Source organism: Trichosurus vulpecula, chromosome 3, assembly GCF_011100635.1.
Source record: "Trichosurus vulpecula isolate mTriVul1 chromosome 3, mTriVul1.pri, whole genome shotgun sequence".
NCBI lineage: Eukaryota > Metazoa > Chordata > Mammalia > Diprotodontia > Phalangeridae > Trichosurus > Trichosurus vulpecula.
The window spans coordinates 218,045,957-218,063,501 of record NC_050575.1 but is presented as its reverse complement, the minus strand read 5'-3'; the positions used below and the strand labels follow the sequence as shown (position 1 = coordinate 218,063,501).

The 17,545-nt window shown below is 34.3% G+C and overlaps 1 protein-coding gene across 2 annotated transcripts in view; it reads right to left on the bottom strand.

The window, feature by feature from the left end:
- BIRC6 (baculoviral IAP repeat containing 6) overlaps nucleotides 1-17,545 on the bottom strand; it is a 295,513-nt gene that overhangs the window by 244,193 nt on the left and 33,775 nt on the right. For both annotated transcript variants that reach the window (XM_036749540.1, XM_036749541.1), the window contains exons 2-3: nucleotides 15,558-15,739; nucleotides 9,410-9,547 (exon numbers count right to left, since the gene is read on the bottom strand). In XM_036749540.1, the coding sequence (XP_036605435.1) occupies nucleotides 9,410-9,547; nucleotides 15,558-15,739 (320 nt within the window). The remainder of the gene's footprint in view (nucleotides 1-9,409; nucleotides 9,548-15,557; nucleotides 15,740-17,545) is intronic.

Here is a 17,545-nt window from a genome sequence, read left to right as displayed (position 1 = left end):
CTACCTGAATTCCTCACCACTAGCTGTTTGGCAGCTACTGTATATGAAAATGAGGTATTAGAGGAAATGAACTTGGCTCTTTACAACTTAAATGACAATCTCAGACCTTTAAATAAAATGTAATCACTATGAGGAAGCTAGATGGCTCAGTGGACAGAGCACTGGACTTGGAGTCAGGAAAACCTGAGTTCAAATCTGACCTCAGACACTTACTAGCTGTGTGACCCTGGGCAAGCCACTTAATCTGTCCTTACAGAAGGAAATGGCAAACTATTCCAGTATCTTTGCCAAGCAAACCCCAAGGACAGTATTGGTATGATATGGTTTACAGGTTCATGAAGAGTTAGACATGACTAAACAAGAACAATCCCTGTAGCAATCACTCTATTTAATCAATCCCTTCCTTCCACCTAACCCTGTAATTTTTTGAGCCTATATCCATATAATGTCCTAGTAATTTCCTCAGATACATATGTACTATGAGCTTTTTAATCAAACATTTAAAAAATAACCTAAGCCCACTGAGCATATATCACAATACTAAGCATTTGGAGAAGACATAAATAGTATGGCTCAGTGAAAAGATTACTAAATCCCAACTTTCCTACTTGCTACGTATGGGACATTAGGCAACTAACTAGCTTTTCTGGGTCTCAGTTTCTAAAATTTACGGGTCTGGATTAGATGGCTTTTAGTCTTTTCTAGCTCTAAATCTACAATCCTATGATCATAAAGATCTCAAAAAGAAAAATAATACTAGCAAACTTTTTTGGTATAAGATCGAAGAGAACCTTTTAAAAGTTATGGTTTCACCAAAGATTTGTATGCAATGTTAAAAATAATTTATCTAAATCCAACTTCTATCACACAGATTTCCAGTTTTCCTAGCAATTCCTATCAAACAGGGAATTCTTTCCCCAGTAATTTCATTTTCAAGTTTACTCAACACTAGCTAAGTTCAGTTATTTCTTTATCTTTTTTATTTTATAACCAGGATGAAATTATTTTGTCTGCACTCTTGACTCTCCCAAACTTTTTTGACAATACCCTATAATGCCCTTCACCCTGGAAGCTCACTACAACCAGAGACTTGATACACTGTTGGTACCATCCACCCATTGTAGCATCTCACTCTATTTGGTGGGTTGCTTCTAAAACCTCCATTTGAAGGAGGAAACCTAGAAAGTTCTCTTTAGATTACTCCCCTGACTCTTCGAGGCTTTCTCTGCAATGCCCCAAGCTAGGTACCTTCACATTTCCCCACTTCATTTTCATCTTCCCTTTATGTATTGTCTTCCCTCACAAGAAAGCAAGCTCCTTGAGGGCAGGAATTGTTTTTCTTTCTGCCTGTACTGGTATTCCCAGTGCTTAAGACACTTGGCACATAGCAACTGCTTAAGAAATGCTTGATGACTTAATTTTTCGCTTGTTTTGAGATAGTTTATTTTTCCCTGATCATTTCCCCAAATGAGCAGTTATTTTGTTTAGCTCTATGAAATGTTCCTTTGGCAGTTTGCCTGGCACAGCCCTAAATCTGTAATTAACTTTGGTAGCATTGTTATTTTTATTGTATTATCTTATCACAGTCCAGTCATGACCAGTGAATGTTCCGCCAATTATTCCAAAATAAATTCAAAATGGAAACATGAACAGAATATTAAAGTTCATACCATAAGAAAGTTTAAGAGAAGCAGATCACATATCTTTCACAGCTGAGGGAGTTTAAATTCTTAAAGAAACAAGAGACAGTAAATTACAAGAGGTAAAATAGGTAACTGTGATTACATAAAATTGAAAAGCTTCTGAATGAAAAAGATTAATGAAACAAGGATAAAAAGGTGTGTGGGGGGGATGGTTGATAGAAAAAAATAACCTTCCAATTATGTCACTAATAAAGTTTTGATACACAAGATTTATAGACAGCTAAAAAAAAAGGTTAAAACCAAAAGAAAATCCTCAAAAGATGAATGGGCAAAGGATACGAAAAAACATTTCTTAAAAGAATTACAAACTATTAACAACTATATGAAATTCTTCAATCACTAGTGAGAGAAAAGCAAATGAAAACAACTCAAATCTTGCCACACACTGAGCAAGCTGGTCAAGATGACAAAAGATGGGAAAAGTAAATGTTAAAAGAACATGGAAAGACGGCACACTGTTAGAGCTGTGAATTAATACAACCATTCTGGAAACTACTATAAATTACATAAAGAAAGTGATTTAAAAGCTCATAACCTTTTTTGGCCCACTGCTAGGCATATACTCCATGGAGGTCAGTGACAAAAAATTAAGTCCCAAATATAAACCAATATATTTAAAGCAGCATTTTTTGTAGTAGTAAAAAACCGGAAAAAAAAAATAAGATACCAACTGATGGGGGAATGGATGAACAAACTGTTGGATTACATTCCATTACAGTAGTGGAATATTACTGTACTACAAGTAATGAAAGAAAAGCATTTACTAAATACCTAGCATGAATATGATAAATACAGAAAAGCAGGAGGAGAGGGGAGAAGAATTATATGAATTAATGTAAAATGAAATTATCGAAATCAGGAAAACAATACTGTCAAAGAATATAACAAAAAAAACCACAACAATAAAACTGAGCTCTGGCTGGTAATTATTCAAACTCTACTCCTCAACCTCCAAGCACTCTCATTCCCCTTAACCCAATCTAAATTTCCACTCTAAAGCTATCCACCCCTTCCACTGTATTCTTTGCCTAGTCCACAGGCAATAAACTTCCTTTCATCTTAAATGCTTTCCTTTCCCATTCCTCCCAACTTCTACCTTTCAGTGAGACCTGGCTCCTTCCTGATAGCACAACTGTCACTGCCTCCTTTTCCAGCACTGGCTAAACTTTCACTCATTCCCCTCTGACCCCCATGTATGGAGTTGAGGGATTTGGAATGCACTTTGCTTCCCACAGCTACTTGGAGATTCTCTATCTTGGCTGCTAAGCAGCTGTGGTACAGTGGATAAAGGCTCTGGAGTCAGAAAGACGTAAGTTCAAATCCAGTCTTCAGATACTTAATACCTATGTGGCTCTGGGCAAGTTACTTAACCTCTTATTTAGCCTTAGTTTCCCAGTAAGTAAAATGGGAATAATAAAACTCACAGGGTTGTGGTGAGGATCAAATGAGATAATCCTAAAGCTCTCAGCACAATGCCTGGCACATGGCAAACACTTTAAATGTTGTTATTATCTACCACTGCCATTCAGTAACCTCTCTACCCCTCCTCTTCAACTTAATCCACACACACTATCCAATGAAAATCTTCAGAGCTGTTTTCAGAGTTTTTGATAAGTACTATGTTCACTGAGCTACTGAATTCCATAGTTTTTGATTCTCCTTTGTCTAGTCGGTTCCATTGAGCTACTTCTCTATGCAATATCCAACTGTTTTGATGGCTGCTGTTTTCTAATGCAGGCTGAGAACAAGAGCCGTTATTCTCCCTTCTTTTCTGCCTTTTTGCATTATTTCCCTTGGTACTGTAGATGTTAGATTTCTCTGAATTATTATTTTACTGAGTCCTGTAAAGTATCACTTTAATAGTTCAACTGGAGTAGCATTAAAACTGTAAATTAACTTTGGTAGCATTGTCATTTTTATTATATTTACACTGTGCAGCCAAGCACTGAATATTCCTATGGCTTTCTAAGTTGTTCTTTATTCAATTTATTTATAATTCATTAAATCTATACAAGTATTTTATCTGCTTTGGTAGACTGATCTATTTTATGGGGTTTTTTTTCCAGTTATACACAGTGATAGTTCCCTTCCTATTATCTTGCCTCTTGGATTTTTTTTTTAACTTATATAGACAGCTGGATAGCAAAGTGGATAAAGCATTGTACTTGGAGTCATGAAGACAAGACACATCTGGCCTTAGACATTTTATTAGCTGTGTAACCCTAGACATTATCACTTAACCTCTTTCTGCCTCAGTTTCATTCATCTGTAAAATGGGAATAACGGCACCTCTCAACGTGAACAAATGCAGAATGAAGTGAGTACAACCAGAAAAACAATTTTATTATATGAAAAGAGTAAAACCAGGAGAACAATTTATATAGTTACAATGTCACTGAAAATATACATGATTGTGAAAATGATAGAGGGGTGATGGATAGATTTAGGATACAGAACTGAACATATATATTTTGCACGGATATCAGAGGAATTTGCTTAGTTTGACTATGTGTATTTATTACAAGGAATTTGATGGTTTTTTTCCTTTTATTTTTAATTGGGTAGGGTTGGGAGAGAAAATAAATTCCTGTTAATTCAAATATATAGTGAATTGAGGGGATGTTAGAAATATGAAACAATGGATAAACTTTTCAGATGAGGTCATTAGGCAATTAGTTTTACTTAAATGTTTTGTGACAAGAAACCTCTCATGAAGTGAAATAATCTGTAAATATATATAATATAAAAATAAAAACTATCAATAAAACTAAAACTAAATTTAAAAAGATATAAAGTGCTTTGAAGACCTTAAAGCATTGTATAAATGTTGGCTATACAGAAATCCTGCTGTTTTTATGAGTTTATTTTTCCTGCAACTTTTCCTAAAGCTCTTGTCTCAGTTGGTATCTTAATTTAAGTCCTAGGATTTTCTAAATAAACCGTCATATCATAAGCAAAAAGGATAGTTTTATCTCCTCTTCGTCTATCTTTAAGGCTTTAATTTCTTTTTCTTAACTTATTCCTATTGCTAGCATTTTCAGAATTACATCAAAAGATAGTAGGGAAAGTAGACATCCTTGCTTTACCTCTGTAACTTCTACTAAATCAGGTAAGATAAAAATTTATCAATTTTGTTACCTTTCAGCTTTTGTAGAAACTTCCTAAACTTTTGTTAGGCTTCCCTTTTTTAGTTTTGCTTTCCACAATCTTTTTGGTTTCTAGTTATTTTATTTCATTTCTCCTACAATTTTTAAATATTTCTTTTGGTTGACTTATAATTCTTTAAAAGCATATTTAAAAACATATTCATTAAATGCGTTCGGCTTATCAACCTGCTCTGATTCTATTATTAAACTATTTTTAAGCAATGTAGTTTTTCTAAAGGACTGCTTCAGCTGCATCCCAAAAATACTGATATGTTGTCTCATCTTTATCATTTTTCCTCACATAATCCATTTCTATGAATTGTTCTTTGATCCACTCATTGTTTAGTAAAGATATGGTCTGCTAGAGAATATTGACTGTAACAACCTACATGTTCTTTTCTAATGCTCATAAGAAGAATGGTCTGGATGAACATGTAGTTTATCCTTATAAAAAACTTTTCAATGGTGACAAAGTAGGCAAATGGCTTACTGATGTTCACTCAGTGGCCCCTTTGTTGGTTATGATAGGGATCTGAGGATTTCTTTTCAGACCTCTGGTATCGTCTTTCATCTACCACCTTAAGAACTAAATCCTTCAATATCCTCAAAATTGTGCCACCTCAAGTACATATCTCTTTTTTTGTGTCTTCTTGGTCTAGATCCAGCTGGTTTTTGTTTTGTTTCTGCACTGTAACTACAGTTAATTTCAACATTTAAAGTAACACCATAATTTGTCTGTCACTTTCTCTAATGTCCTCACCAGGATTCTTTGTCCATTCTCATTCACTTTTCTTCTTATATGGTTATATCTCAGGTATACTCCATTCATCTGCATCTTTTTCAGGGACAGGGGAAGAGGGGGAGGCACTATGAATTCTTCCATAAGAGATTTTTCCGTATTTGTTTGGGAGATGTTTTTTCATTTTATTTTACTTTTCAATTAACAATTATTTTCTCTCCTTCCTGCCAAAAGCAAAACCTGCCACCCCACTCCCTATCCTCATCTAAAAGAAAAACTCTAGTAACAACCAGGCAAGTCTAAGCAAAACAAAGTTACCCACTGGCCATGTCAAATCAGTCAATAAATATTTATTAAGCACCTACTAAATACCAGTGTGCATAGTACATTTGTATTCCACTGGGGATACAAATGACAAAGACCGTCCCTTCCCTCAATGAGCTTACAATATAATGGGGGAAGACAACATGCAAAAGGAAGTTGAAGGGAATGCAGGGAACACACTGCCAGAGGGTACCGGACACAGGAGCATGATGTTCATGGAACTGAAACCAAGTAGAGCAACTGATGGAAAATGAAGAGCTTCTAAAAAGCTATGTCTCATTGTCAGGTGGATATCATTCTTCATCACAAAACCTCTAGAATCCTAGTGCTCACTGGAGCAACCAAAATCATTAAGTCTTTAAAAGTTGTTTGATTTCACAATGTCCATACTATATATTTTGTCCTCCTGGCTTCAGTCGTTTTACTCTGCATCAGTTTCTATAAATCTTGCTAGGTTTTTCTTAACCCATCATTTTCAATGTTTCTTACAACACAATAGTATTCTGTTACATTCATAGTCCAAATAGACCAAAAATTTTCATGAATTCCTCAACTGATGGAAACTCATTCATTTCCAGGTCTTCAATACCACAAAAAGAACTACTGGTAGTCCTCATTCTCTGATCTCTCTGAGGTATAGGCCTAGTAAAGAGAGGCCCAGCTCTATTTTGAGGTCTCATCGTTATTTTCTAGAATACCATTTCCATTTTCTTAGACAACACACCATAAATGGTCATATTAAAAGATCAAATGTAGCGGGGTCCACTGCCCCCTCTATGAAAATCATTACAGGACTTTTCTAACATTTATTGTACTTCTTATAGTCTCCTCCTTTAAATGTCTTCAGGATGAGTTCCCTTAGTTGTCAACTTAGTTGTCAAGGAGTCTTTGTTCTATTGTCCTACTCCACACTCCTCCATCCACTATTTTTCCCAGTTTTGATATGATTCTTTTTTTTCCTTTTATTTTTTTTCAATTCTACAAACATTTTTAACTTTCGTTTTCTTTATTTTTAATATATTTTATTTGTCACCAAATTACATGTTAAAACAATTTTGAAACTTTCTGATTTCCAAATTCTATCCTTCCCTCCCTCCCTCCTCTTAGCCCTCCTTGAAATGGTAAGCAATCAGATATAGGTTATACACGTGCAACTCGAATAAAAGAAAAAGAATGAAAGTGAAAAACAGCATGCTTAAATCTAATCAAACAAGATGAGTTCTTTCTCTGGAGGTGGATAGTATGCTTCATCACAGATCACTGTATTGCTGAGAATAGTTAAGTCATTCACAATTGTTCATCGTACAATATTGCTATTACTGTGTATAACATTTTTCTGGTTCTGTTCACTTCACTCCGTGTCAATTCATCGAAGTCTTTTCAGATTTTTCTGAAATCATCCTGCTTGTCATTTCTTATAGCACAATAATACTCCATTACAATCATATACCACAGTTTGTTTAGCCATTCCCCAATTGATGGGCATCCCTTCAATTTCCAATTCTTAGCCACCGCAAAAAGAGTCGCTATAAATACCTTTGTACAAATATCTTTTTTATATCTTTGGGATATAGACCTAGCAGTGGTATTTCCGGATCAAAGTGTATGCACAGTTTTATAGCCCTTCAGGCACAGTTCCAAATTGCTCTCCAAAATAGCTGGATCAGTTCACAACTCTACCAACAATGCATTAATGTCTCAGTTTTCCCACATTCCCTCCAACATCCAATATTTTCCTTTTTTGTCATATTAGCCAATCTGATAGGTGTGAAGTGGCATGAAGTGATTCTTCTTATAATCTTGCACCATTTTTCTCCATAATATTTTATTATTTAGTTTATATTTAAACCAGTGTTAACCTTATTATATCTCTCCACTTTCCAAGATCAAATATTTGCCAGTTGAAGAGATTTCTACCTACTTTTGTAGCAAACTTATACAACAAATTATAGACACTTTGATAGTGCATTTTTTTAAATGATTTTCCAATTGTCGGCATATGAAGTTAGAGTTACTTTAGCAGCAGTTAAACTGCATACCACATCTTTCCTCATTTTTGCTGTTTCTTCTTTTGATATCTGTTCTAATGAGTCAATGAGCTAATTCAGGAATGATTCCACCTGAGGTTTCTTGTTGCCTCTGAATACAGAGCAAAACCAACTCTGCCAACCTCATTATTTACATCTAACAAGCAAAACCTAAGAAGGACTCTTCAATTTTGCAGCCCATTTCCTTACAGAGGGCAGCATGGTATACAGGGGTGGGGAACCTGGGGGCACATGTGGCCTTCTAGGTCCTTGGGTGTGGCCTTTTGACCAAGTCCCAAGTATTACAGAACAAATCCTTTTATTAAGGGGATTAGTATCACAGCAGATACTATGCTGAATTCAGGAGTCATCAAGTCTTAAATTCAAATTCCACCAAAGGCACTTACTAGCAGAATGGCACAGGCAAATCACTTAACCCCTCTGGGCCTGAGAATCTTCAACTATAAAATGAAGAATTTGGACTCAATAACCCCTAAGGTCCCTTTCAGCTTTAGATTTCATATCCTATGGATTTTTTTGTTTACCAAGTTTATTTGTAACAAAAACAAAAAGACAGATAAAAATCAGTTCCTCCAGTAATGTATCTCATTACTGGTCAAGACAAGAATTTACATTTACAGAAGCAAACTGACATTTATATAGACATTCTAAAAATTATCTGAGTCTCCTATTAAATGTCGGTCCATTGCATTAGCACTCTTTACCTCCATATGGCTTTCAATATTACAGAAGTAGAAGAATGGCACAGGACTGAACATCTTTTTGTATTTTTTTCCATGGGAATTCATCATTAAGTGGCCAAACTTATGATGGGCATCTCCACATTTTGGGAGGTGGCTCCTCTGAAGACAGTCTGGTTTTTGAAACATGCTGGAATTTTTTCCAGTCTATTAAAATATGCCAGAACTTAGGTTCTCTGAGTATACAAAGCTTTAAGAAACCAGACATACCACAATGAAGCACTAAAACAGAGCTTTGTAGAAAATTCTCACTAAGGAAAAATAAACAATGCCTTAGAAATTCCTAGGTTTGCTAGTTCTAGACATCAGTTCATGATGCCTCAAAGCCAGCTCAGGTTCCTCCAACAAGTAAACTGAATCTGCAAGACAAGTCCAAACATTACAGTCTCCCAAAGAAGTGACTGAAGTCTGATCTAAAATACTTAAGCTACTTCCCCAAAAAAGAAGGGACACAAAAGCCTATACCTAAACTAGCTTAGAATCAACCTGAACACAATAAGACTATGCATAAAGAAGGAGCCAGCCCGGAAAATTCAGTAAGCTAAATTTTTTAAACAAAAGACTTTTAAATGTGAAGATTTTTAGACACCTTTTAAGATGTCAAGTATATCAAAAAATACTGTCTCTAAGAGTGGAGAGATAGCCAGAAAGACAATGTATTTCCTTATAATTCTAATGCAATATATTAGTCTTATTTCTACATTCTTACCTTAGCAACTTTATGATTAGCTGCCGTCTCGTGAGATGTATTTTTCAGTCCATCTTTCAGCTGTGTGATGAACAAGTCATATCCTTCAGAAGAAGAAACATCTACCTTCTCAATACAAGCAGATAAAAGTTGCTGGGCCTAAAAAATAAAAGAAAAACATAAAAATTAAAAGAATAAAACTTAATAAGCTGGGCCTTACAATTGAATTACTGATTTCAAGGATTAACACTTTAATAAATTCATAATAAACAATTTCCAAGGAGTAAATAACCCTAGTAAAAAGATTAAACTGTTGACTTCGTTTCATATCTATTAAACTGGAAGCTCTATTTGGCAAAAATAAAAAAAAAATTCCCTGCTTCAAGTTATTTTTACCCTTGAAAACATCAAGTATGGCAACTGTATTTTTTAAAATACTGTCATTCAGACTCTTCAGATGTTCTCTTTATCCCATGTCCCATTAGTTACAATTAGTAATACTAAGCTAGAATTTCAAGGTTTCTAGTATTTTTAATTGTTCATGCCACCCATCTCAGGGTATGAAATTATTTTTATTAGTATTGAGTAAAAAATATAGGAGAAATTTTCTATTTTACATGATAGACCTGAAATTTTAAAATCTTAAATATTTAAGACTTCTACAAGTGAACAGATTCTCTGCCAAAGGGCACATGAAATCCTAACAGGTAGCAATACCAAAAAGTAAACAATATAGAGCTAAATCACACTACTTCTTAAAAAGTACTTTTATTTTTCAGTCTTGCTAGACAGATATGCCCAAAAAAATAGATGAAAATGGTCATCCCTCCAAAAAAACAACAAAAAAAAGGTAAATAATGAAAATTATGCAAGGCAAGTAAATACTAAGAAAGATCTAGAAAAGGAATTTAAAAACAAATTCTACTCTCAGCTCTGTTATTTTCCAATATTGGGCAAATATTCTTTGAATTTTGATGTTGCTTTTCTTCCCTATGATATCAATATGGTATTCATTGTAACTCAAGAATTCTTAACTAAGATTTAAAAACACTTTGAATTTCAAGCTATATCATCCTACTTTTTACAACATGCTGTCATAAATCATTAAGATTCAACAAAAAAAAAATCACATATGAAAAATTGGGTGCCATTGATTACTTTAGAGATAAAAATTTAAATTTTTTGCTCATATTTCTCTTTTATACCTCAAACACCTTATATTGATCATGTAGTATTTATTCAATGAAATTCATTTTATTGCAGGTAAAATTTTAAATGCATAGTTTTTTAATAGATATTACCAAAAATTAGGGGTGCTTCTGCCCATTCTGAATTTTCTATTACACATAAAACTAATAATGATGTCCTGAAGATTTTCATTAAATAAGATGTCAAACAGTTAACAACAGCACCATCTCCAAACCCAATCCAATCTCTAGTGGAGTGAGCTTGTGCATTCTCCTTTTAGTAGTGTCTATTACATCAGTAAGAGGTGAGGGAATTTACATCCAAGTGGCCACATGTACCTGAATCTACTTTTTAATATTAGAGATAGGTTTGTTTGTTTTTTCTCTTAAAAAGATTAGCCTAGATTAGTTACTAGGCAAAGGAATGATAGGGATATTTTTACTTTAGAAAGGCATGTCAAAGACATTTAGATGGCTGGAGAAGCTCCAGAGAAATTCAACAAGGATGGTGAAAGCACTTAGAATCCATGTCATATGAGACTCTATTAAAGGAAATGGGGATGTTTAACATGGAGAAGACAAGGCTCAGGGGAGGCAGGACAGCATTCTGGTGCATATAAGGCCATATGTAGAAGGGCAATTTGACTAGATTTGTTGGGCCCCAGAGGGCAAAACTAAGAAAAATGAGTGGAAGTTTCAAATCAACACATGTGTTGCAGTAGGAGTTTTTTAGGTGTTGATTCAAACTAGACAGTTCCTGAAATTCCTTATAGCTATGAAGTTCTGTGCCTCTGTAATATCCTTTTGACAACATAATGGAATAGGGGCTGGAACAGTTACAGCTGGTTTAACAACCATGTTGATATACTTGAAGAGAAGTCTTTCTACTGGGTTTTGAACTTAACTGCTTTGTCCTTACAAATCTGTCAAAAATGTAAACTAAGACAAAGAAAGTATACTCATCAAATATTCATACGACAAAAAGCTTCAGGGAACAGCTAATACTTTGAATGACAAACCAAAATTCAAAATAATCTCTATCAGTTGGAATGATAAGTCTAAACAAGATGAGATTTAATGTAGATAAATGTACAGTCCTTTTGTGGTAGTTCAAAAATTCAGTTTTTACAAGTAGAAAACAGTGTAATTCTTTCCTGACAATGCTTGTGAAAAAATTCCTGAGGGATTTCGTTGACCAAAAGTCCAACATATAAATCAACCTTATGATGGTTACTGTAACTTAACAGAACAAAAAATATCATAGGCAGAAGTATTTTGATCAAATAAAGGAAGATAACAGTTTTATGTATAATCTCTACTTGTCAGACTCTACGTGTAATAAAAAGCTCAATTCTGGATAAGATGTTTTAAGATCATAGGATTTTGATTTAGACCCTCTGAATTTATCTAGTACAAACTCTAATTTTACAGGTGGGGGAACAAGTCCAGTAAAGTTAAATGACTTTTCCAACAACAAACAAGTAAGGAGGTAACAGAGTTGGCCTTCAAATCCAGTGCTCTCCCTATACTTCAATCCCTTCTAATTTTTTAGCAAGAATCTAGTTTCATATGGATAAGCATGTTCAAATGCAGAATTCTGAGGATGGCTGAGGATTCCAGCAACATATTGGTGGTAGTAAAAAAGATGATTCATAGGACAAGTGTGTGGACAGATGTTACAAAGAGGCAGGGGTACTATAGAAAATAAGTTTGAAAAGGATATACAGTTCAACTAGGTATCACTCCCAATTCTAAGTTTCTACAAGTCTATTTAAATAACAAAGCAAAAAATTAACGTTAGCTCTGCATTCAGTGATATGGGGAAGTGGGCTCAGAATAGGACTGAAGATACACAGTACCAATCCTAGAGTTTACAAATCAGGAAAGCTATGTTAAGAATTGCAAGACTAAAAAGTAGCCAGTTTTCTCTCACATGGAGCCATACCCCAACCAAGCATCTATAAACTTCAGAAAATGTGTGGGGTTTAAAGGCAAGGGAAAGGAAAGGCTTTGAGAAGTAAGCAACATAAGTTCCATGAGGCAGGGACTGGTTTTCTTTTGTTCTGTTTTGGTCTTTGTATTCCCAGTGTCTGGCACAACGTCTGGCACACAGGAGACATTAAAACTTTTAGTCAATGAAGAAAGAAGCCAGACCCAAGCTTGGAAAACAATACCCTGACATAATCATTTTCTTTTGTAATTCTTTTAGGGAGAAGTATTTATGAAAATGTGGTCATCAATCTAATCAATCAATAAACAGATATTAAGCATTTTACTATGAGCCAGGCACGATGTACTAGAGACAGAAAGTCCAGAACCAAACAGTCTATATCTTCAGGTGGCTTATCGCCATACTGGAGAAGAAAAGATATAAATATAGAATATATAAAAATAGATGCCAAAAAGATACAAGATGATTTTGGAGGGAAATTACTAGTACATGTAACTACTCCCATATTCAATAAACTCAGGTGGCTCTCCCAAGATCAAATATGAAAAAACCCTCTGTTTCATGTTTAAAGCCCTTAAAGCCTAGCTCCTTCATTCCTTTCCAGTCTTATACTTAATTCTCTTACCTTGTGCTCTACAATCAAGGGAAATGGTTAATATGGGTTTAAATTTTTTCTCTAAGATTTAAGTTGAGACTATTGTTTCTTAAACTTGCTACAAAGTAGCTTGCTGTACCTACTATGTGCTGGACCCTATCCTAGGTGCTGAGAATACTAAGAAAAAAATGAAAACATTAATCTCTATTAAATTCTATTAGTTTTTAAAGCCATGATAATAAAATGAGGCATCTAATGGCCAAATCAAATAAATGGTCTTAGACTTAAAATAACTCTAAGTAATAACTAGTTTGGAATGCCCTCACTTCTCCTAATTGCCTAATGTCAGCAATTTGGAATATCTGGCTCATTTTTTACAAGGTCAGAAATAGAGTAGCATGTTCAGAAAGAAGTTGAAAGACTATTACCTATTTCTTTTCACACATAAAAATTAACAGAAAACACACACTCATCTACCGGTTGATTCTAGATTTTGTTCTGCAATGGTTTCTAATAAAAGTTTAAAAGAAACTAATAAGTTATCTTTCCAGGTCTTTTCACTCTGTCCAATTGAAAACGTGAGATACACTGTATACTACTGCAATAACTGGAATGTCATTATTGGCTAGTTAAAAATTATGATGTAATCAATAAGATAGGATTATTTAAATCCTAAATTTAACCAAGTTCCACTTTGGGTAAATGCTAACATGTGTCATCACCAGAGAATACATAGCTTTTTTTATTTATTTAGTCTAACTCTGCTTTTATTATTAATTCCCTAAATGCCAACGTCTTTTCAATAATAGCTATTAAAGGTTAATGTTGACATGAAGTCATCCTAAAATAATGTAAAATCTCCATTTATTCATGACATATGTATACCAATATCAGTAACAAAAAATCTATATCTTTAGGAGTAACTAATATAAAAAAAATTACTCTACAGCATGACTAAATACTGTAAGGCTGTTAAGTCATATCTTAGTAAGCTGTCCATTACCAATGAAACGAAACTAACTTCATTCATAGATAAAGATCGAGTGGCAATGGAATGAGAGGCAATGTATACAAGTGCATACAATTTGCAGTCAAATCCCAGATCTGCCATTTATTTCAACATGTACAACCTTTGGGAAAGCACTTCAGCTTTGTGTAACTGAGTTTCCTCATCTAGTTTGCTGAGATGACCTCTAAGGTCTCTATCAACTCAAAACGTATGATTCTGTGCTGGAATAGCAAACTTATAATCAATATTGGCATTCGGTTGAGCATTTGGCAACCTAGCATAAAAAAGGTGCCAGTAAGAATCAAAAGACTACAGCTCTATTGCCAACTCTATCACAAACTTGACTACGTGCCCTAACTCTGCAGATTTCAATTTCCTCATTTAGAAAATTAAGAGTATTAGAATAGATATGATATCCATTTCTGTTCTCATATTCTATAATTCTCTTACTCTCATTTGATCCAGAGAGATACTACAAATCCAAAACGTAATGTAGCAATATGTCATGGTAAAAAAAATAACAGATTTGTAAATAAGGGGTTCTGGTTTCAAATGGAGACTCCAATATTTACTGTGTTAAGCATTAAGGGACACAGAAGACCACAAAAATCTACCTTGAAAACAAATTTAATACAGAAAAACATCTCCCTTTGCACCATGAGAAAGATCAAAATACAACTCAATTACTATATTCAAACTAAAAGCAACATGAAAGTGTTCATCAATTAAAGCAAGAGGCTTCCATGACTAACTACCTGGCATGCATTTTTAAAGTCAAAATACTGGACATTTGATATCCTAAATGAAAAATTAGATAATAGACATTGCTCTCAGAAGCTGAAGATTCTAGTTTTTAGCTCAGTGCCTAGCACACAACAGAAACTTAATAAATGCTAACTAAAAAATTAGTAACTTCAAATGACAAACAATTGATGTTTAACAGCTTGACAAGTGGAAACAAATATTTAAGTAACTTTCTAAATGGAATTTCCACATTTTGGGGGGCTCAAAATTTCAAGTCCTTATGTACTAGCTCATAAATGGCTAAGAATTCAATAACCTAAAAAAAATACTTTCAGATTTGTAATAAATCTAAAACTGTAAACTGACATTATAATGCTCTTACAATTGGACGCTATAATAAGTTACATATTGTTCAAATTTAAACCTAGAATTTTGAACAGCACAAAGTAATACCCAGTGGGCACTGTTTTATCTATAGAACTTTACATTCTTCAGCAAACATCCACTCCACAAGTGTGCAATGGAACATCCAATGTTCAAGCAAGATTGTAGTCAGTGGTCATATATACATCTTGATACACCATTTCCTCATAAATATAATCTGAGCTCATTTAAGAATCTACACATATAAAAATAGTTAATAAAAGCAGAAAGTAAAAACATTCACATTTAATTCCACTTACCTCTGTAACTGGTAATTCAAGCTGAACTACATCATCTTGCTTTGAAACAGGAGTTTGCAGAGCAGTGTCTAGCAACAAGATCCCATTTAGGTCTTTCCTACACCCTACTGCATAATCATCCACAAAGATAACTTTATCCACAGCAGATATATACTGACATTTCACCCGTCCACCTGGTTTGGCTGTAGAGGACAAAAATCAAACATTTGGCAAAAGGAAAAATATCTCAAATACAATTTAAGAAAATTAAATCCAAGCTGGCACACTGACGAAAGCCCCCAAATGCATTTTAATAATATTGTACCACACTACATTGAAGAAATTTATCTGGAAAAATATAGATCTTTTAAAAATCTCTACATATCTTTCACAATTCTGTGCCAGGGACCTAATTTTTTTTTTAACAGAAGGGGAAGAAAAAGAATTATAACCTTTAAATGTCATGTACAGGACACCCACTACACAATGCAAATAAAAACTGATGAACTTTAACTTCTAAGTCATTTTGGCTTGGAGGTGACCCTCGGTTCAAATTACATATCTCAGTGAAGCACAAATTCTGGCAGGGTCTCCGAAGTTGTAGAAATTCTTGGAGTATGTTCCATACAACATATTGTAACTGAGGAAAGGCTTATTTTGAATAGTCGGCAAGTACTTTTATAAGACTTTTTTAATCAAAACCACCCAAGAAACAACAAAAAAAAAATACACAATATATTTCAATCTTGGATCATTTTGATTTACCAATCTGTCAGAAATTGGGGAAGAGGCTAAAAGGCAAAGTTTTGGACTATCTTTAACTATTCATTTAGGTTAGACATTAGATTAATTTGGGGAAGCTAAGTGGCACAATTCAAAGAGTGCTGGGCCTGGAGTCAGGAAGACTTATCTTCCCTGATCCAAATCTGGCCTCAAACATGTGCTAGCTGTGTGACTATGGGGAAGAGACTTAACCCTGCTTGCCTCAGTTTCCTCATCTATAAAATGAGCTGGAAAAGGAAATGGCAAACCACTCCAGTACCTTTGCCAGGAAAACCCCAAATGGGATCACAAAGAGTCAGACACAATTGAGATCAAACAATTAGATTAATTTAAACATTAAAGTAATTCTACATATGAAAAACTAACACAATAATCACAAAGTTGACACACTACTTGAAGAATACTGACACCTACAATACTTGCATTAAAAAAAAAAAAAAGCATTTACTAGCTGTGTGACCCTGGGCAAGTCACTTAACCCTAATTGCTCTACCTTCCCCCCTCCAAAAAAATTTTTTTAAAAAAAGCATTAAATATAAAGAGGTTAAATAGGATGCCTCACAAGTTCCCCTTACAGAAATTAATAAAGAGGTTGATGAAACGGAATATATAGAATGCCCAAAGGAAACAAGAATTATTTCATCACCATGCCTTGCATTATTGATCACGAACTGAAAAAAAAAAATTAACTGCACCTTAGAGGCCAACATCTGGTGCAGAAGATGAAGACGTAGTGAAAGTCTACCAAAAATTTGACAAGATCATTCAGACCAGAGGCTCCCAAACATTTTAATCTCAGGACCCCTTTATACTCTTAAAAAAGTGAACACTTCCTTTTTTCTTGTTTGCACTTCCAACACTTATTAGCATAGTGCTTTACACATAGTAGGTACTTCTTAAATATTTACTGACTGTGACTATCAAACTAGCAAAATATGGTAAAGATAAAGAGCCATATGCAAAAAAGTTAATATCTGGTGTAGCTATGAATTAAACTATTCTAAAAAACAATTTTAAATTATGGAAGGGGAAGCTAAGTGGCTCAACGGATACAGCAAGTGAACCTAGAAGCAGAAAGACCTGAGTTCAAATTCAGCCTCAAACACTTACTAGCCATGTGACCTTGGACAAGTCATTTAAGTTCTGTTTGACTTAGTCCACCAGAGAAGGAAATGGCAAACCACTCTAGTATCTTTGCCAAGAAAACCACATGGGCAGTACTGGCA